This window comes from Hylaeus anthracinus, unplaced genomic scaffold (genome assembly GCF_026225885.1).
Source record: "Hylaeus anthracinus isolate JK02 unplaced genomic scaffold, UHH_iyHylAnth1.0_haploid 0, whole genome shotgun sequence".
NCBI lineage: Eukaryota > Metazoa > Arthropoda > Insecta > Hymenoptera > Colletidae > Hylaeus > Hylaeus anthracinus.
The window spans coordinates 13,591,599-13,612,249 of NW_026533254.1; the positions used below are offsets into that span (position 1 = coordinate 13,591,599).

Here is a 20,651-nt window from a genome sequence, read left to right on the forward strand (position 1 = left end):
TATATATACAAGTGTAAAGTTTATCCATGTACATATTTATATTGAAAAACTTATTCGGAAACATCAAACCTATTATTTAATTTAGACTTGTGTGATAGACATGGAAGGTACGAATATTTATGAGACTGATTGGCGTATAATATGCATCCACTGCCGGTTGGTATTTCTAACGTTAAGCGCACTTCCTATTTTGTTCACTTATCCGAGTTTCCGATGTCTTAGGCTCCTTCTACCATCGCGAGAGAAACAATATTGCTTCCGATGACCGCGCATCTCCTTCCGCGTAAACGCTCCAGTAACTAGCGTGGAAGCTAGTCCGAGTTGTTATCTTACGGTAGTGAATAAATAACGAAAAATGTTACGAATCCAGTTGTTAGTTCCGTAAGCGATCGATCGCAATTTAGAAATTTGAATCGAGCCTCCTCTAAGTGAAAGTGTCCCTGCGTTGACGGGGAACGTTCGCAAGAAAATAGCCATAAACTGTGTTCTATCAACCACCCATTTCTCATCAAAATTTCACGTTCTTTTCTCCTTGAGCTTCCTTTCTCTTGAGCTCAAGAAACAACTCCGCGTAGACGGTGTTCCCGAGATGATCTCGCATTTCAGAAGGAACTACGGCGCAAATAACAATAAAGAATAGCGGCGGAATAAGAACAATATGTCCAGAGTAGGGAACCACTTCCTGAATTTTCCTCGATAACGCGCAGCTGACGTAAAACGAACTATTCCGTAACAGGCGATTAAACGATTACGCTTGAATAAAACATAAACCGAGAAACACGTACATCGTTGGCAGGAAGAAAGAAGTACGTGCGTCGATTACCAGGGAACGGTCTCCTCCGTTTTCTCGGAGCATCCATCCAAAATGAAGCTGACGAATAAAGAGGAATTCGCTTACGCTATGGTTCCGCTGAAGATCCTCGCCTGGCCTGTGGGCACGTGGCCTCTGGAGAAACACAACGTCTCCTCGGTCTTGCGCTTCTTCGTCTCCGTGTGCCTTTTGGTATGGAACTTTAAACATTCGCAGTCCAGATTTTCCGATTTCGGTACGGTTCTGTCGAGTCTCACTCGACACAGGATAGTAAAGGGATTTGCTGGATTCATTCGAACGGTACCAATGCTTAGTCTTCGTGAATTTCGCGCGTCAGGAAAAGTTTTTAAATTGGAGATGATTTTATTCCGAACTCGAGAATTATCCTTGTTTATAGTGAGATCCGTTATAAGGGGACGCGATCGAGAAAATTCAAAATCGGTTTTCTCGAAAACAAAGCTTTGCATGACAAATTTTTATTCTTTATCTTCGACTGTTTTTTTTTCATGTAGAATCACCACCTTTCCTCTTGTATCGCCAGTTATCGAGTACCCTGTATTTGCTTACCACGAAAAGCTAGGAATCGCGAACGCCTCGAATCACCGAGAGGATAGGTGGACAATGACGAAACCTCGGCATTTTTTTTAACAAATCGTAATACGAGATACCGGTGCTGTCTAAAACATGATTCCGCGTAGATACTGATGATTATCATCGTGCTAACGGAGATATACTTGGACCACGGCGACGCCGAGAAGAACCTGGACGCCGTGGTGCTGAACACTTGCGGGATCCTGGCGTTGTGGAAGGTGGCGTTGTTCCGCATCCGCTCCAACGGATTGTTCACCAACTTCTCTTCAGCGGTGGACGACTACAACGAGCTGCGAGAAGAGGAGAAACGAGGTATCGTCAAGAGGCACGCTTATATGGGGCGAGTGGCGTGCGCCAGCGTGATAGGGTTCTCGTACTTTGGTTCGACCTTGTTCGTGACAGTGACGATGTTTGCCGAAGACGAGGAAGTCGCGGTGGTCAACGTCACGGAAGAGGACATCATGGATTACCCTATTCCTTCCAAATGCGTCATAAATGCGCTGAGATTGCCAGAATCTCTGAACCCTGTGATCTTCATTGTTGAGTACGCGATGATGCTGATCACCAGCACGGGAAACTTGGGTAACAATGCTTTCTTTGCAAGCTGAACGAAAGAATCGATTTGGTGAGTCATTTTGTTAATCATCTGATGCGATAATGTTCAATGAACCACTACTCTTCAGAAGAAGAAGAGAAACCTTCTCAACCTTCCGAAGGTCCATTCTTTCGTTCGCCAAATCTTCGATCGATAGCATCGCTCGAAACAATTGTTTAATCAACCGTTGGACAGGTAGCGATGGATTGTTTTTCGGTATCACGTTCCACCTGTGCGGTCAAGTAGAGGCCTTGAAGCTAGACTTCACCAAATTCGTGAACGAAACGGAGAACATTGCGGAGCGTTTCAACGCGCTGACCACGAGACATCGCCATCTTTTGAAACTATACAAGATGCTGAACGATACCGTCAGTTCCATCTTGGTTTTGCAACTGTTCACGAGCTGCGTACTTATCTGCACGACTGGTAAAACTATTGTACACCACTTACCGTAGATTTTCCACGATTCTTTTCCCTCAGAACAGCGTTAATCTCCAGGTTAACCCTTTGCACTCTTTGCCGTCCCGTTGCAAATTGCGCGAACAGAATTCGTATTACATTAATTAGTCTAACTTTGGAAACGTGTCGTGCATTTCTTTAAACTTTGCCCTAGCATCAATTTATTCCACGTAATCACTAACAAAATTAGCTAAACTTACGATGTTCCCTCATATGGAAAATCGGAATAGAAGGGGTTGACATCCATAAATCTTTTCAGGATTTCAGTTTATCATGTCGCTAACCGTCCACAACGTCATCATGGTGATAAAAACGTTGGTGGTAGTGAGCACATTGCTGACACAGCTGTTCGCCTACAGCTACGTCGGCGAGTACGTGACAAATCAAATGGAGGGCATCGGTTACTCTGTTTATTGCAGCGACTGGTACAATATACCGAGCCATTTGTCGGGTGACATCGTCTTCGTGGTGATGAGAGCTCAAGACCCGATCTATCTGCGAGCAGGGAAATTCTTCGTGGTCAATATGGAAACTTACATGAGTATCGTGAAAACTTCTATGTCGTACCTTTCGGTTCTGCGAGTGATGGTAACGACCTAAGGCACCATTGCGTTCCTCGCATCTTATATTGGAATCATTTGCTCGGTTAAAGTTTGTATATAACACGAGAGGCAAAGGTAGCGCGTACGTTAAATAAAGTTGTGACAGGTAAAGCCTTTTGTAGTGGATGCACACAGCGATTGTCGTAGCGATAGTTTCTGCGATAATTGAGGTAACCAATCAAGAGGCACACCGTATCCCTTCCACTGTTTCTTAATTTCCAAATCTCTAAAAATTAAGTAAACTGCACATCGAAGTTGGAAATTACTTCACTCGTTGACTGTTTATTTTATTCGAGAGGTTTTCAGCGATTAATCTTCCGAAATAGTCAAACCTTCCAAAGTCAACTTCAGTCAGATAAGTAAACCTTCTAAATTAGTAAACCTTCGGGTCAAATATCTTTCTAAATCTAGAGTATCTTACTTACTCGTTCAATGTTCCAATTTTCTAACTTGGACACTTTTTCAAAGTAATACAGACGACGTTGCTACGATCCAACACGTAGCAAACCGATCTTCAACGAAAAGCATCAGTTTCGTGACCCTTGTTGCCGCGCGAAGACTACCAGAATCCTTCGGATATAGAAGACGATTCGGGTTGTTGTTTGTCATTTTCATAAGCGATCGATCACAATTTAAACATTTCATACTTCCTCCTGTTTTTTCTAAAAGAGGGAGTCCTTTTAACCCTTTCCCTTAAACCATTCTTTCCCTATAAAAATTGAATGTTCCTCGAGAACAACTTTCAGCTATTCCTTCGGCGCTCCGTTCCTCGCGTTTTCTCGATAACGCGCCACTGACGTAAGAAAAGTGGCATGTTCGAGCACAAACGGTTAAGGTTGAATAAAACATGGGCCGAGACACACGGTATCAATATGCCGCAATTTCGTCGCGAGCGAATAGAATGAAGAAGTACATGGCTCTATTATCGGGGGAACGGTGTGCGATCTTTAGGAACATCCATCCAAAATGAACCTCTCGAAGAACGAAGACTTTGCTTACGCGATGACTCCGCTAAAGATCCTCGCGTGGCCCGTGGGCACCTGGCCTCTGCAGAAGCACAGCGTCTCTTCGGTCTTGCGCTCCGTTATCTCCATTTGTCTTTTGGTAAAGACTTTTCAAACTGCAAACGTTGTACGATAAACTATCGCGCGATTTAGCGAAGCCTCTTTGAGGTTTTTAATGTTACTCTCGACACCTAGGAATTCTGGTATTTCTTCGCGGCGTCGTGGTTGCCTTCGAATTCCAAAATCCAAAAATATCACCAACACGTGTTCTTTCCACGTGTGCTGCATCAAAGTACATACAGAATAATCCAACCAATTGAAGATATAGAGTCAGTTCCATATATGCATGTTCGTATCTTCTGTGTCTATCGAAGAAATTTCTTTTGTCAAGAAATGTTGTCAAATAAATTTTACACGTGTATGTATCTATAATGAAAAATTTATTTGGAAACATAAAACCTGTCGTTTAATAATTTAGACAAACTTCTTTGATAAACACGGTGCGGATACTTATGGGACTAACTGTAAATCGATTAATCAGGTGATCGAATTTTTACGCGTACCTTTGGTTGGTTTGGTCGTTCGACAGCAGCGATTTCTCCTCCGGACTGGTGTCAACCGAATACCATTGCAATTCGAAATACTGTTCTGTCCAAGCAGTTAGTAATGATGACCATCATACAGACGGAGATATATTTGGATCACAGACACGCCGAGAAGAACCTGGACGGTCTGATGATGGTCGGTTGCAGCATCATGGCGATATCGAAAGTGATGTGGTTCCGGCTTCGCTCCGAAGGCCTGACCGCCAACTTCTCCTCGGCATTGAAAGACTACGACGAGCTCGACGGAGAAGAGAAACGAGCGATCATGAGGAGGCACGCTTACATGGGGCGAGTGGCGTGCGCCAGCGTGATCGGTTTTTCTTACTTCGGCTCCACTTTGTACGTGTCAGTCTCGATGCTGGGCGAAGACGCAGAGGCTGCGAACGAAGACGTGAACGTCACGCTGGAGGAACCCGTGAACTACCCTTTCCCTTCGCAATGTACCATGGAGATGCTGCAAGTGCCTAAAAGATTGAACCCTGTGATCTTCATCTTCGAGTACGTGATGCTTCTGATCACGAGCACTGGAAACCTAGGTAACGTAACAGATAGTCTTCAAAAACGTGGCAATTGAAGAAATCGGCTCGGCTAGATTCTTAGAATTCCAAATGATACTTGATCCATTTACTGCCGATTACGAGATGTCTCGTAGTTGAAATTGATTGCAATTACTCAACGGATAAATCGTATAGCCCTTTGAGTCACGAATTATTCCGAAAGAAGATCATAAATTTTCTTTTCAAAAGAACAAATTTAATATGAATTTTTTATTATCAAAATAATAACCTAACTTACGCATCTGTATTAAATTACGGCGGTCAAGGCAAAACGTTGTAACCCTTAAATGTCCTAAATTTCAAATTTTATACCGGTCTTTTAAATCGAATTGTAATTGGTTTGTTTTTGATATTTGTCTGTATGTATGTTACCATTGTCACCGTGTCTTCGATAGGCAGCGATTCCCTGTTTTTCGGTATCATGTTCCATCTGTGTGGCCAAGCAGAGGTACTGAAGCTGGAGTTGACCAAACTCGTCAAAGAAAACCAGGACACAGCGAATCGTTTCAACTCGTTGATCGCGAGGCATCACCACCTCCTGACGATGTCCGACTATCTCAACGACACCATCGGTTCTATCTTAGTCGTACAACTATTCACGAGCTGCATTCTCATCTGCACGACCGGTGAAAATATCTTTATCTAAGAATCTGTGGTGGCACCTCTTTGTCCTCGCCATTAGAAAGACACAACGCGTTTCTCACGAGTGCTCGGTCCGCCTAACTTTTCTTACAAACCATTCTCTTAAGGAAACTTTTTATCCTGCAACACACAAGAGAATCAATTTTGCGCTAACTCCAAGAAGCAAAGAGGCTCGAAAATCGTCAAGGAGAAAAACGGGTTATAAGGGAATCTCCCAAGGCACCGCGGCATCGCTCAAGAGAAACCAACAAAAAAAAAAAAAAATAAATCCCCCTCCAAACATCCCAGCTGCTAAGTAGCCTTATCGACCGACGAGTCCACTAGCAGGCCCAAGACGAAACGCTCCCTTCCTTTTCTTCCCTCTCTCCCATACGAAAACCACCACCACAAATTCTTTATTTAAGTATATTATCGAAAAAGGCGAAGAAATATCGTTCATCGCTTGTTTCAGGGTTTGCGTTCATCCTGTCTCTGAACGTCGACATAGTCTTGACGATAAAAACGTTACTGTCTGCGAGCACGCTGTTGTCGCAATTGTACGCGTACAGCTACGTAGGCGATTACTTGAAGACACAAATGGAAGACATAGGATTCTCCATTTACTCCAGCAGCTGGTACGACTTGCCGAGCAGATTGTCGAGGGACGTCGTCTTCGTCGTGATGAGAACCCAGGAACCAACCTGTCTACGAGCTGGGAACTTCTTCGTCGTCAACATGGAGAGTTACATGAGCATCGTGAAGACCTCCATGTCGTATCTCTCGGTTTTGCGAGTGATGCTAGCTCCTTGAGTTCTTACGCTCTCTGTTCCGTATATTCGAGACACTCGCTTGGCCAAACTTCGTCTGAGACAGGTAACATAAACGCGGACGCGTGTGTATCGAATAAAGATGTTTGTTACGTACCATAATTTAGAATAAAATCTCGCGCGGTGCACCTACGCTGCAGGGCTGTAGAAACTTTGTATTGTGCCGTGGATGCAAATAAATAGACTAAGCTCTCCTTCGCAAAATCTGTGTATCGTTAATTTTGTATAGATTGTATTGCGAGAATCCTACCACCATTTTTAAACCAAAGATTTAAATTGTCGTTATTTAACACGTTATGACGATTAAACAATAGTTTACCTCCTTCTATTTACCGTGCGCGTTAATCCGGTGTCCTACGATCTGCTTTCTATCCACCAGAGACAATACACTATCACCCACGGAACTATCAACTACACGGAACAGGTATCCCTTTAAAACAGTCTCGATTATTAGACTCTTGTTCCTGGACAAGGACTGCCGCGATCCTTCCAACGAGTGTGCCGATCTAGTCGTTATCTTAAAGTAGCAAAACATGTATAAGGTGGTTAGTTCTAAATGCAATCATTCGCAATTCAAATATCGTACATCACGAACTTTTCTTGTCTACGAAAGAAGAAAGGCTTTACCGTATGGAAGCGCACTTACATTAATGGGAAACATTTACGGCGAGAAAATGGTCGCAAGGAACCGCGTTTACAAATAATGGGAGAAAGAAGTAAGAAACAGAAACAAGACGTTTACTCGAGAAGTATCTCTTCGTGGAAACGTCTCGATAACGCACACCTGACGTAAGAACGGGTTGACGATAGACGATAGATGGTTAAGCGATTACGGTTGAATAATACATAGACAGAAAAGACGACGCACTGTTGCGACCGAACGGAGAATAGAGAATATGTGTCGCGAACCGCGGAACGGTATTGTCCCCATTTCGTGGAGGATCTTCTGAAAATGAAGGCGTCGTCGAAGAAGGATTTCGACTACGGAATGCTCCCGCTGGAGATCATCGCGTGGCCCGTGGGCACCTGGCCGCTTCAGAAATACGACGTTTACGCCAATTTGCGGTCCATCGTCGCCGTCGTCCTCTTCGTATGGAACTTTTAAATTGCATTTCATCGTATCAATTTATACACGTTCTCCCAACGGGACTATTTTTGTCGCTTGATACAATATTATACCCATTCGAAAGCTCTATTTCTTCTCTCAAACTATACCTTCGAAATTTTCCCATCGGAGCTAATGGCGACACAAATTTCAGGTTAAAGAAAATGGAGTGTTCGGTATATAAAATTAACGTTGCGCCGAATTTTTGGGCCTTCCTCCGTCAGATAATTGATTGTCTTCTAATAACAGTTTTCTGTACCAGTAACCAGTCCATAGCCATATAGACGTTCGTCCACTTGACACTGCATTCTCTTTAACCCCTACACACGTTGACCGTCAGATACTCTGGAAAATTTCTACTGTGATTAAACCTTGTTGACAGATTATTAGAAAATACATAATCAAACGTTTATCGCGGTACTTGTGTTTGTAACTTCATCCAAATTCAAGTATTTCATTCAAATTCATTTTCTATGATATCTAACAATTTTCCAGAATTAATTTTTTTAGTTCTTCAATGAAAAACGCTGTCATCCATATATGGACGCCGTGGCGAACAACGTGTTATTTAACGTGTGATTCAAGCTCCAACAGCCTGGGACCAAAATGTAATGTTTACATTTGGCTCGAACAATACACCACGAGCCAGGCTCGTGATAATCAATGTTGGCCCGAATATCCGACCATAAATCTCACACGTGGTTATAGCCCAAGGGGTTAATCTGAAAACGTACTCCTATCAGTTCTTATTGGAAACGCAATCCAAACGCAATGAAATACAAAACCATTGTTTAAAGTATCGTTCTGTTCGCGCAGCTGTTGATGTTCGCCATCGTGCAAGCGGAGATATATTTCGATCACAGCGACCCCGAGAAGAATCTGGACGTCCTGGTGTTGACAGCGTGCTCCATCCTGTCCATGTGGAAAGTGACGATGTTCCGCGTCCACAGCGATCTCCTCATCGCGAACTTCACCTCCGCGGTGAAGGACTACGAGGATCTCGACGGAGAAGAGGAACGCGCCATCGTGCGACGCCACGCTCGCATGGGACGAGTGGCGTGTGCCAGCGTGATCGGTTTTTCGTATTTCGCCGCGACGTTATTCCTGGCAGTGCCTATGTTGGCTGGCGACGAAGAGGTCGCGTTAAAGGACGTCAACGTCACCCAGGAGGACGAACTGGATTTTCCTATCCCCTCCACGTACACCATGAAGAACCTTGGCATATCGGAACAGTTCACTTCGGTGGTTTTCCTCGTGGAGTACGCCATGCTGCTGATGTCGTGCACAGGGAACGTCGGTAATGATTCCTGTAACAATTGAGCCGTTCACTGCACAAATCGATTACCAGTCACATAAAAGTCGTAACATTACTGGTGATTATTTTTTCGCTATTCTTTCTTATTAATTTTACAGTCAATCCCAGAAATATTCGCACCCTCGATGTGTATTGAAGAAGTTTTACTAAATTAAATAATAGTTTTGATATACCAAATGAATTTTTACTTACGCATTCCACAATATTTATTCGAATTTATATTATAAAAGGAATTTTAAAAAATAACGTACATTATTTCGTGCGCATTTCTTGTAATTTTATATATCGTTAATTGAAAGGTACATCTGTATTTATCCATTTTGCAATATTTATTCGAATGTATATTATAAAAGGAATTTTAACAAACAATGTACATTATTTCATCGCATTTCTCAACTTTTTGTTTTATGGAGTTAATCGTTTGCGCAATGAAAGGCCCAATTTCCACCGTGAAGGACGGTTGACGAGTCGAGACGTGTGTCGAGCAGGTAGCGACGGATTGTTCTGCTCCATCACGTTCCACCTGTGCGGACAAGCGGAGTTACTGAAGCTGGAATTCAAGAGATTCGTCGAGAAAAGTGAAAACATTTCGGAACGTTTCAACGGGCTGACCAAGAGGCACCGTCACCTCTTGAAGCTATCCAAGATGCTGAACGACGCGATCAGTTCTATCTTAGCGGTGCAGTTGTTCATGAGCTGCATACTTATTTGCATGACTGGTGAAAATTTGTGAAACTTTTCTTGTATCAGCCGTTCACTGCACAAACCGATTAACTCCACTTTTTGAAAAATCTTATATTTAAGTGTCTAAGCACTTGATATAGTCATAACTTTTATATTTAGAATAACTTTCCTCGATGATAAAGATTAACACCATTAAACGACAAAATTTTATTGGCCGTTAGAATAATAAATCATTTATTTCAGAGGCCATTTTGATCGGATTTCTCAACTTTTTCTTTTATACAGTTAACCCTTTATAGGAGAGAACTCCTTGGGAATCTTTGTTCACTATTTTCGTAACAAAATTTACAGTCTTCGCAACAAGAATCGGAGAGATTGAAAATCAAGTGACAGGATATCTCACGACTAACTGATCGTGAACCGCCACCTGCTGCATTTTTTTTCTCAGAAAACCCCTTCATTGGTTTGTGACGCACTAAAAGCCAATTGCAACGGAACATTTTCTTGTTACTACAGTGAAATCTCTTTAAATGCACAAATTTCTATACGACAAATGCAAAGAAACCATCCCCACACTTTACACTTTACTTTTTCTCAACTTTTCATGTTCGGAAATATTACTTTCTCGAAAAACATTGGTATAATAATCTGAAACTTTAAAATGCATTAAATATGTACATCTCCGAATTAATTGAATATTTACAATGGATAAATTCCGCCTCTTTCTTAGTGGTAACCAATGAGCGACAGTGACCTATAAAGGTTTGATCGATTTGTGCAATGAACTGCTCATGTCATTATTGCTTAGATGGCTAGATGCGAGAAGAGAAGTGATTTCTGTCGTGGGTTTCAGGTGTTCAACTCATCCTGTCGCTGAACGTCGGGAACATCGTCATGGCGTTAAAATCGTTGCTAGCGGGAAGCTCGATGGTGGGTCAGCTGTTCGCGTACAGTTACGTGGGCGAGTATTTGAAGAATCAAATGGAAGACATCGGTTACTCGGCTTATTGCAGCACCTGGTACAATATACCGAGCAAATTATCAAGAGACATCGTTTTCGTCCTACTGAGGTCTCAGAGACTGGTCCAATTGAAGGCTGGACAATTCTTCGTCGTGAATATTGCGACTTACATGAGTATCGTGAGGATCTCGATATCGTATCTGTCGGTTCTGAGAGTAATGATAGCTGATTGAGATACGTTTTTGTTGCATTTACTGTATATAGAAAACGATTACTCGGCAAATGTCCATACGTGTATGATAGGTACCAAAGAAGCTAAGAATAGCAACGGTATAAATTAAATAAAGAAATTTGGGACAGGTAACCCTCGACAACGAGAAAAGAAACACGAAAAAACTTCCAAGTCTAATAGCTAGTTTTGTAAACGATCAATTTGGATATTTCAGACTTTGGCCACTTTATTAATTTGTTTCCAGGGAAGGGAACTATCCCTTCGAAGAAAATGTTTGTGTTAATATAGAACGTTCGTGTCGAGAAAATTGTATCAAACTGTGTTCTTACCTAACCCGTTTCCCATTAGACAAATGCTCCTTGTGAATACTTGTATCGTTCTCTCTTCTCGGAACGAAGCGTCGCTCGTGTTCTGTAGAAGTTTACCTCTTTCGTAAGGGACGAAAGAAAGTAGCAACAAAACGAGAAAAAAATGTCCACGATCGAACCAACCCACTCCTGCAATTTTCGATGACTGGCGGTTAAGCGATTACGGATGAATAAAACATAATCTGAAAAACGCAGCAACATTGTTGCGAGCGAGTGGAGAGGGAAAGGAGCATGCGTCGTCCACTGCTGGACGAGCAAGGATAATCCTACTCGATAATCCATCGCTTTTAGCTTGTCCGTGTGCATCGATTCCAGACACTCCTCTCTATGAGACACACAAGTTTTCCAACTCTCGTTGCTGCGCTGACTCGATCTTTCGAAGAGACATTTTTTTCCAATATAAAATGTTCCTATTTCTTCCGGAATGATCACGTTCTTTTAAAACATTATTTACACGAAAAGAAGGAGGGAAGAAATAATAGAAAGAGGAGAGAAGGAAAGTAGGTAAGAAGAAAGAAGGATATAAAGGACTTAGAGAGGTATGAGTGACAAGAGTGACGATGAGGAACGAAAGAAAAGTGGTGAGAAAGTCCGAGAGAAAGAGTACAGAAATATGTAAAAGTATTCGAGCTGTTGCGTAACGCGAGTGGACAACAAAATAATTCCCGAGTTCTTTGAGCGACCGATCGCAATTTAAGCATCGCAGATGTCGTACTACATTTCTCTAAGAAAAGTAGCCTTTGTAGATGCAAATGCTTCCACAGCAGTTTGAAGAAAATAACCCTGTGTACTTTCTATAGATGTTGAATATTCTTTCTGATCCTTCTTCGCATTTTCTAAGAGTAATTTCCGTAGACCACGTTTACGAAACAAGCTCGCGACCTACCAGAAAACGCGCTGGTAAAGGCCAGAGAGACGGAGCTTCGCCGACGATGGGCAACTGACATAAGAACGGCCAGCTGTTATATGTGGTTAACCAATAACGGCTGAATAAAATATAAGAGGAAGGACGTACCACGTACGCGAAAGCGAAGATAGAAGAAAATCATGCGTGGCTTATCGAGGGTGCGGTTTTCTATCCTCGCAGCAGTCGTCCGAAATGAATACATCGTCGAACAAGGACTTCGCCTACGCGATGATTCCGCTCAAGGTCATCTCGTGGCCTGTGGGTACTTGGCCTCTTCAGGAACGCAGAACTTACTCGAATTTGCGTTCCATCGTCGCTATCTGTTTTGCCGTACGAAACATTTCAGTTACATTTGACTGCAAAACTCTATAATGGAAAGCGAAATTTGTCCACGATCTCGCAATTGGTTGACGTAGGAACGAGAAACTCTGAGAGATTTCTAAATTATTTCAAGGACAATCTTCTGCAGAGAAACAGAATATAAGTAACATTTCAGTTACATTTGCCTGCGTAACTCTATAATCGAATGCGAAATTTTTTCACGGTACGATCTCACGATTGGTTGACGTGGGAATAGAGAACTCTGAGAGATCTCCAAATTTTGTCAAGAACAATCGTTTGGAAAGAAACAGAATATCTGTAATCTAAATAAAGTCAGTCTCATAAGTATTCGTACCCTCTATGTCTATCAAAGAAATTTATCTAAATTAAATGATGAATTTGATGCATGAACAAACTTTTCACACATATATGTTTATAATGAATGTTTATCAAGTACCTTTCTGGCTGCGCAGATGTCGATGGTCGCCATCGTCCAAATTGAAGTGTACATGGACCATACGGACTCCGAGAAGAACCTAGACTGTCTGATGTTGACCTTTTGCGGCGTCATCGCGACATCCAAGGTGACGTTGTTTCGTCTTCGTTCGGATGGCCTGGCAAACAACTTCTCCTCGGCTGTGAAGGACTACAACGAGCTTCATGGAGAAGAAAAACGATTAATCGTGAAGAGGCATGCCTGCATGGGGCGAGTGGCCTGCGCTACCATCCTCGGAATCTCGTTTTCGTCGGTGACAATGTTGCTCACCGTCCCTGTGCTATTCGAAGAGAATATCGACGATGAAGCCGTCAACGTCACCCACAACGATAGCATGGACTACCCTTTCCCCTCCAAATACACCATAACGATGCTGCACATGCCGAAATATCTGGATCCAGTGATTTTTCTTGTCGAGTACATGATAATGATGGTCGCTTGTACCGGCAACATCGGTAATCCTTCTTCCTGTAGTCCTTTACACTAATATACCGATACTCGAGCTAGATGGATCGATGGCGAATCGTTAATGTGTCTCATACAAAGGACACGACTCACACCCTGAACCCGTACTGAGCATAAACTTTCCAAGAATAATTAATAAATCCGTGTGTTGTGTCGGGCAGGTAGCGACGGATTGTTCTTCGGTATCACGTTACACCTCTGCGGACAAGCAGAAGTACTGAAGCTGGAGTTCCAAAATTTCATCCACACAACCGAGAACGTAATGGGTCGTTTAGACGAGTTAATCTGTAGGCATACTCATCTCTTGATACTGGCCAAGAAGTTGAATTCCACGATCAGTTCTGTCTTGGGCGTGCAGGTGTTCATGAGTTGCATACTCATTTGCACGACTGGTAAACATCTCTGTATCTCTCCGCGTTATTTTCTTTTCCTGGTAAATATTTGTATATCTCTCCTCGGTATTTTCTTTTTCTGATCAATATTTCTGTATCTTTCCGCCTTATTTTCTTCTTCTGGTAAATATTTTTATATCTTTCCTCGCTATTTTCTTTTCCTGGTGAACACTTCTCTACCTTCCCTCGTTATTTTCTTTTCGAACCAATTTCGAAACTCTTCAAACCAGCAACTAACGTTCATCTCTCGTTACAGGATTCCAATTCATTCTATCTCTGAGCGTCCGCAACATCATCATGGTGATGAAAACGTTTACATTGATGTGCACGTTCCTGTCGCAGTTGTTCGCGTACAGTTTCGTAGGCGAGTACTTGAAGAATCAAATGGAAAGCATCGGATACTCGGCTTACTGCAGCAGCTGGTACGATGTATCCAGCAAATTGCCGAAGAATTTTGTGTTCGTTTTGCTGAGAACTCAAAGGCTGGTGCAACTGAAGGCTGGAGAATACTTCGTCATCAATATGGAAAGTTACATGAGCATCCTGAAGACCTCTATGTCGTATCTATCGGTCCTGCGATTAATGGTAACTTCTTAAGGTATACGAGACTTACGGCCTAAGTTCTTCGTGGTTGATACTAACGTGGGCTTCCAAACGTAAGCCGTGTACAGAAACCAATGCGCCATTTGACTTCTGAAACAGCTACAACGCCGGAGAAACGATAGAATCCTTCGAAGGACTCAAAAGACACGGTTTGCACTCTGAAGTATCGACTTGGTTAGTATCAACTGCTAGGGCACTTTTATACTTTCCATAATAGATTACGTACTGGCTATACTCACTCGTATGAACTAGAAATGTCTATATTTGTAGCGACTGGCAGCGATATGCAGAGAGTGCATAACTTAAATAAAGCATTTAATATCATTTAACGAACGAAATGTCTCGTGTAACGAATTACAGAAATATAAGAAAAGGTCGTGTTTTAAATACTTATGGTATTCAAGGATAAGGTTTCTAAATTTTTTTTATTTGTCCAAGCAACCACCAAAGTGCTACTTGATTTTTATAGGTAGACAGTTTTGTGCATTGGCTTTTATTTCATTACGTTGTATTTACTTACTTAATGCATCCATCTTCTATTTTCTGGGACGTGAAGGGAAGAAGGATGTTTTCTTGCGTGAAAGGGTAAAGTTCGCGTCTGGAGAATCGTTTTGCCGCGCGGATACTGTCACTGTGCTGATCCTAGTTGTTATCTTACAGTAGGGAACGAAGAAAAAAATACCTCCGAGTCCAGTAGTTAGTTCTATGAGTGATCAATCGCAATTTAGACATTCGCAGACTTTAAACACTTTCTTTCCAAGGGAAACATCCCTTGAAAGATAGATAGGGGACCACTTATAGCGGTAGGAAACATCCACGACTAGAAAATAGTATCATTCTTACCTCGTCCGTTCGCCACAAAAGATTAATGCTCCTCGAAGATAATTCTCCAACCTTTCTTCGCGTTGAGTTCGATCGAAAAACCTTGGAGAAAAAGTAGAAACGTTTTAGCGAAATATAAAAGAAAATGTAACAACTCAAAAAGAACAAGATGTAGCAGTCGACATCCCCTCTTCGGAAATTTTCGATAACGCGCAGCTGGCGTAGCTGGACTGTTCTACGACAGATAGTTGAGCAATTACAGCTGAATAAAATATAAACGAGTGAACACAGTGGAATCGAAGCGAATCCAGGGAAAAGAGAGCATGCATCGTCTAACGTTGGACAGTCCACATGGATCATTTCGAGGATCCCTCAAAAGTGGAGGCGTCGACGAACGAGGACTTCGCTTACGCGATGTATCCCTTGAAGATCTTGGCGTGGCCCGTGGGCACCTGGCCTCTTCAGAAATACAACTTTTCTTCGGCTTTGCGGAGCATCGTCACCGTCGTCATTTTGGTACGGGAATTTTTTTACTTGTTTGAGAGTTTTGGATACCATATAATGGTTGAATATATTTGAAACTACACTTGAAGCTATATTATAAACCATACATTGATCCTTGACTGAAGTTTCTGTTTGCAGGACATTTTTGTCGAGATTCGCTCGACATAGAACTCCATATAGATAACAGAAATAAATCGTTTTGAAATGTGAATTGTTTTAAGATTGAGGTACCTGGATAACTTGCATATTTTTTTAAATTGTGGGACATGTATGATCTAGGGAGATAGTTAATTCATAGAGGACACAGAGATTACGAAAATATATGAAGTTGAATTAATATTGAAGGATTAATTTCAGGATATTTTCGTCGAGTCCGGGCCGACATACGACTCCAAAGGGATAAAAAGAAATGACGGTGTCACCGCCAAGCGGTGAACAGTGGAACTAAAATTCCGACCGCCATACAGCGCACCACCGGGAAAACGCCCAAGTTTGTCCTCAATTAGTTCCAGTTTTCACTGGTAGATGACGCTATTTTTTACCTATTTTCACCGCTTGGCGGCGACACCGTCACTTTATTTGTATCGCTTTGGAGTCGTATGTCGGCCTCAGGTCGACAGAAATATACTAAAATTAACACTAAAGAATTAATTTCCCTTTCCTTATGAATTGACCAACTCCTAGCTCATACATGCTTCTCTATTTTAAAAAATAAGCAAATGATCCACGCAGCTTAATCCCAAAGCGATACCCACAATGTTTTTCTAAGAAAAATTAATTCTTTCGTCTATCTGTACCTCGGACGCGAACTATATCGACTCAAAATTGCAGATAATCATGATGATAATCGTGAACGTGGAGTTGTATTTGAACATAAACGACGCTGAGAAGAATCTGGACGCTCTGGTGTTGATCGGTTGCGGAATCCTGGCGGTATTCAAGGTAACGTGTTTCCGAACCTATTGCGACGGATTGGTCATCAACTTCTACTCTGCGATGAAAGACTACAACGAACTCGATGGTGAAGACAAACGCGCCATCGTCAGACATCATGGTACCATGGGTCGGATAGCGTGTGCCGGTGTGTTATGCTTTTCATGTTTGTCCGCGACGTTTTTTACGTCAGTGGCGTTATTCGCTGGAAACGACGTAACCGCGACGAAAGATAGCAATGCAACGAAAAGGGGACTACTCGATTACCCTATCCCCTCAGAATTGACCATGGATGCTCTGAAAATGCCCAAAAATGTCTACCCAGTCATCTTCATCTCAGAGTACGCGATGCTGTTGGTTACGGCCGCTGGAAATCTTGGTAACGATTTCTCCTAGTGACACTGGTCACTGCATCAGAGAGATGGGCAAACAGGCCCAGTTACCAAACGATGAAACCTGAAGAATACAGCGTGTCCCAAAAATGTTGTAGTTCCTTGAAATGGGTGATTCGGGAGGTGATTTGAAACAACTTTTTCCTTAGCGAAAATGTTGTCCGAGGCTTCGTTGAGGAGATATTAACGGAAAACACTGACCAATCAGAGCGCGCGGATACCGTTGGAGCGGCCGTGGTAGCGAAGGCTATGTGCTAGGCGGCCGCGTCCAATGTCCTTCGATACGCGTCGAGTCACTTGTTCGCGTACAAGCGCGGCTGCTTATCACATAGCCTTCGCTACCACGGCCGCTCCAACGGTATCCGCGCGCTCTGATTGGTCAGTGTTTTCCGTTAATATCTCCTCAACGAAGCCTCGGACAACATTTTCGCTAAGGAAAAAGTTGTTTCAAATCACCTCCCGAACCTCTTTCAATGGGTTACAACATTTTTGGGACACCCTGTATAGAATCTCCATATTGCGTTGTTTTCTTCTATTATCTATTCTATTATCTATTATTCGAGTAGAATCTTGCCCATCTCTAACACTACATATAATGTTTAGCGAGCTAATTTAGATGTTGCGACAGGTAGCGACGGACTCTTCTTCGGCATTACTTTTCACGTGTGCGGCCAAGCTGAGGTCCTAAAGTTAGACTTCACTAGATTCGTGGAAGAAACGAACAAAACGGCTGATCGTCTGAACGCGTTGACCAACAGGCATTGTCATTTGTTAAGTCTATCCGAGAAGCTAAATGACATAATCAGCAATATCTTGGTCGTACAACTATTCACGAGTTGCTTACTTATATGCACGACTGGTGAAAGTTTCATGATTTTACCGTGTTCTTTTATCTTAAAACTAACTACAAATAATGTACGGATATATGTCGAAAATACAATCGATTGACCGACCACTTGTCGCTTTTTTCCAGGATTTCAGTTTATTCTATCTCTAAGCGTCCACAACGTGATGATGGTGATTAAAACGTTCATTGTAATGAGCACGGTGTTGTCACAGTTGTTCGCGTACAGTTACGTGGGTGAGTACTTGAAGAACCAAATGGAAGGCATCGGATACTCGGCTTATTGTAGCAGCTGGTACGATATACCGCACAAGCTGTCGAAGGATATCACTTTCATCCTGTTGAGAGCTCAGATCCCGGTGCATCTGATGGCTCGACAGTTCTTCGTCGTCAACATGCAAACTTACATGAGTATCGTGAAAACCTCGATGTCATACCTCTCGGTTCTTCGCGTGATGATAACCACGTAAGAGTTTGTTTATAACTTCACAACTTGTCAAGGGAACTGTGAGATACAATGGCCAAGGGAAGCAGTGTAGAGTTAATGAAAAGGTTTGTAAGACGTTGCGGATACATCTTCTGTAACCAACTTTTGTAATCTGAAATACTCGGAAGGATGTGTGTGTATTGGAAAGCCTCGACAGGCTGATTCGGTTACCACCAGTTACCACACTATTGTCTATTATATGCATCTTACCTTTGTCTCTGTTACGAATTGAATTCAATTGCGAAAAAATAGCTAATAAATATTATAATCAATAAATACCTATCTAGACAAGAAGGTTACACTGACTAACTACATGTTTATCAAACGAGTATATCGGGTTGCCTGTTTCCAACGTCACGCGTGCAATCGCCAGACAGTTCTGTGTTTATATTTTTTATCGATTCAAAACCCTGAGAAAACCGGCATCGCCTTCAAGCTCAGAAAATGTGCTCGTATCTCGATGGATATGTGTTTTAAATATTTAAAATCGCGGTGTTTGTTTAGCTCCGCGCAAAAACACATCACGACATCGTTTTATAGACTATCGGTTGTGAATTGAACGAACGTACATAACCTCAACAGAAAAGTTAAATGTTTTTGATAAGAGAAAAGTTGTACCTTTTTCGAAAGAACACGTCGCAGTATCTGTCGAGATGGCTCAACGATTGAGTGGCAAAGCGAAACTAAAATCGCTGTTGGCGGTGACGAGCACCGCTGCAACTTTGTTTGGCGGCATTTGCATTTATCAGGGTAACGAGAAATTTTACAACCAAGTTGCCATGCCTTTGGTGCAGCTAGTGGATCCCGAGGTCGCGCACAAAGCAGCTGTGAAAATTTTGAAATGGGGACTCTTACCTGTGCAAAATGCAGAGGATCCAGAATCTCTTGCGATCGATGTCTGGGGCCTGAAATTTAAAAATCCTATTGGAATGGCTGCTGGGTTTGATAAGCAAGGGGAAGCTGTAGAGGGCTTGCACAAAATAGGTTTTAGTTTCGTAGAAATAGGTAACTATTGGATTCACAGTTGATAAATATCGCAGTAAAGTTTCCCTTTATTCTTCTTAATTGTCTTTTCAGGATCTGTTACACCAAAGCCTCAACCTGGTAACCCTAAACCAAGGTTATTTCGCCTCTCAGAGGATAATGCAGTAGTTAATAGGTATGGTTTCAACAGTGAAGGTCACGACACTGTATGGCAACATCTTAGAAAATTCAGGGAGAACAGAGAATTCCATGGTATCATTGGAGTGAACTTAGGTAAAAATAAAACATCCGAAGATCCAGCTCAAGATTACATAGAAGGCATCAAGAAGTTTTCAGATGTGGCAGATTACTTTGTAATTAATATATCTAGTCCTAACACTCCTGGATTGAGGTCTCTGCAGAATAAGCAGAACCTAGAACAGTTGTTGACAAAAGTAAATGATGTTAGACAATCTATACAGAGCAAGCAGCCATTGTTATTAAAGCTTGCACCAGATTTGTCGGAGTCTGAAAGGCAAGATGTCGCGGATGTGATAGTACAGAAGAAATCCAAAGTGGATGGTTTGATATTATGCAACACCACGATCACGCGGAACAATTTAACGAGTTCATTAAAAGAGGAGAGCGGAGGTCTCAGCGGAGCTCCGCTTTCTCATATGTCCACGGAAATGATTTCGGATATGTACAAACGGACCCACGGTACCATTCCAATTATTGGCGTGGGTGGAATTTTCACTGGTGCGGATGCTTACGACAAAATTAAAGCCGGTGCTTCCTTGGTACAAGTATACACGTCGTTCGCGTACCGAGGACCACCGATTCTAGGGAAAATTAAACGGGAGCTGAACGACATGCTCAAGCAAGATGGCCTAACATCTATCAAAGATGCAGTTGGAAGAGATGCCAATGTTAGATAATTCGTTTTAATCAATTTTAATGTTTTTTTTACTTACCTGTCGATTCAAGCAGAGAGCTCTGTAATGGCTCGGCTAGCACTCCTTGCGATAGAGCCTGGATTTAAATATTTTTTTACCAGAGTGTTGCAAAAGTGTATATTTTATACGAACAAACTTATTTAAAAAATGTTAAATTATTATTGTTTGTTTTTTCAAACGTTAAAGATCGTTATATACATTTCGAATAAAGAGAATTTGTACAATGCAA

The 20,651-nt window shown here is 42.1% G+C and overlaps 4 protein-coding genes across 4 annotated transcripts; all 4 read left to right on the plus strand.

Moving 5' to 3' along the window:
- Positions 1-865: 865 nt before the first annotated feature.
- On the plus strand, positions 866-3,056 carry LOC128895727 (odorant receptor 45b-like). Its single transcript, XM_054158586.1, has 4 exons — positions 866-1,003; positions 1,510-1,984; positions 2,193-2,423; positions 2,716-3,056. Exons 1-4 carry the CDS (start codon positions 866-868, stop codon positions 3,054-3,056), a joined length of 1,185 nt encoding a protein of 394 aa, XP_054014561.1.
- A 983-nt stretch (positions 3,057-4,039) lies between these two features.
- Positions 4,040-6,890, plus strand: LOC128894840 (odorant receptor 13a-like). The gene is made up of 4 exons (XM_054156855.1): positions 4,040-4,162; positions 4,723-5,203; positions 5,620-5,850; positions 6,318-6,890. The coding sequence occupies exons 1-4, from the start codon at positions 4,061-4,063 to the stop codon at positions 6,653-6,655; spliced, it is 1,152 nt and encodes a 383-aa protein (XP_054012830.1). The 5' UTR covers positions 4,040-4,060; the 3' UTR covers positions 6,656-6,890.
- Positions 6,891-7,583: 693 nt separating this feature from the next.
- LOC128893273 (uncharacterized) lies at positions 7,584-18,504 on the plus strand. Its single transcript, XM_054154130.1, has 11 exons — positions 7,584-7,762; positions 8,594-9,074; positions 9,506-9,811; positions 10,630-10,961; positions 13,039-13,516; positions 13,688-13,918; positions 14,175-14,503; positions 15,710-15,859; positions 16,679-17,159; positions 17,801-18,031; positions 18,146-18,504. Exons 1-11 carry the CDS (start codon positions 7,625-7,627, stop codon positions 18,484-18,486), a joined length of 3,498 nt encoding a protein of 1,165 aa, XP_054010105.1. The 5' UTR covers positions 7,584-7,624; the 3' UTR covers positions 18,487-18,504.
- A 358-nt stretch (positions 18,505-18,862) lies between these two features.
- LOC128887595 (dihydroorotate dehydrogenase (quinone), mitochondrial) lies at positions 18,863-20,651 on the plus strand. Its single transcript, XM_054143663.1, has 2 exons — positions 18,863-19,508; positions 19,581-20,651. Exons 1-2 carry the CDS (start codon positions 19,157-19,159, stop codon positions 20,402-20,404), a joined length of 1,176 nt encoding a protein of 391 aa, XP_053999638.1. The 5' UTR covers positions 18,863-19,156; the 3' UTR covers positions 20,405-20,651.

Bases quoted from the DNA above. Each gene is read 5' to 3' on its own strand.
- LOC128895727 (XM_054158586.1), top strand. From the start codon at position 866: ATGAAGCTGACGAATAAAGAGGAATTCGCTTACGCTATGGTTCCGCTG. The intron at 1,985-2,192 runs GTAACAATGCTT...ACCGTTGGACAG, and splicing joins CACCAGCACGGGAAACTTGG to GTAGCGATGGATTGTTTTTC. The intron at 2,424-2,715 runs GTAAAACTATTG...AAATCTTTTCAG, and splicing joins CGTACTTATCTGCACGACTG to GATTTCAGTTTATCATGTCG.
- LOC128894840 (XM_054156855.1), top strand. From the start codon at position 4,061: ATGACTCCGCTAAAGATCCTCGCGTGGCCCGTGGGCACCTGGCCTCTG. The intron at 4,163-4,722 runs GTAAAGACTTTT...CTGTCCAAGCAG, and splicing joins TTATCTCCATTTGTCTTTTG to TTAGTAATGATGACCATCAT. The intron at 5,204-5,619 runs GTAACGTAACAG...TGTCTTCGATAG, and splicing joins CACGAGCACTGGAAACCTAG to GCAGCGATTCCCTGTTTTTC.
- LOC128893273 (XM_054154130.1), top strand. From the start codon at position 7,625: ATGAAGGCGTCGTCGAAGAAGGATTTCGACTACGGAATGCTCCCGCTG. The intron at 15,860-16,678 runs GTACGGGAATTT...TCAAAATTGCAG, and splicing joins TCGTCACCGTCGTCATTTTG to ATAATCATGATGATAATCGT. The intron at 17,160-17,800 runs GTAACGATTTCT...ATGTTGCGACAG, and splicing joins TACGGCCGCTGGAAATCTTG to GTAGCGACGGACTCTTCTTC.
- LOC128887595 (XM_054143663.1), top strand. From the start codon at position 19,157: ATGGCTCAACGATTGAGTGGCAAAGCGAAACTAAAATCGCTGTTGGCG. The intron at 19,509-19,580 runs GTAACTATTGGA...TTGTCTTTTCAG, and splicing joins TTTTAGTTTCGTAGAAATAG to GATCTGTTACACCAAAGCCT.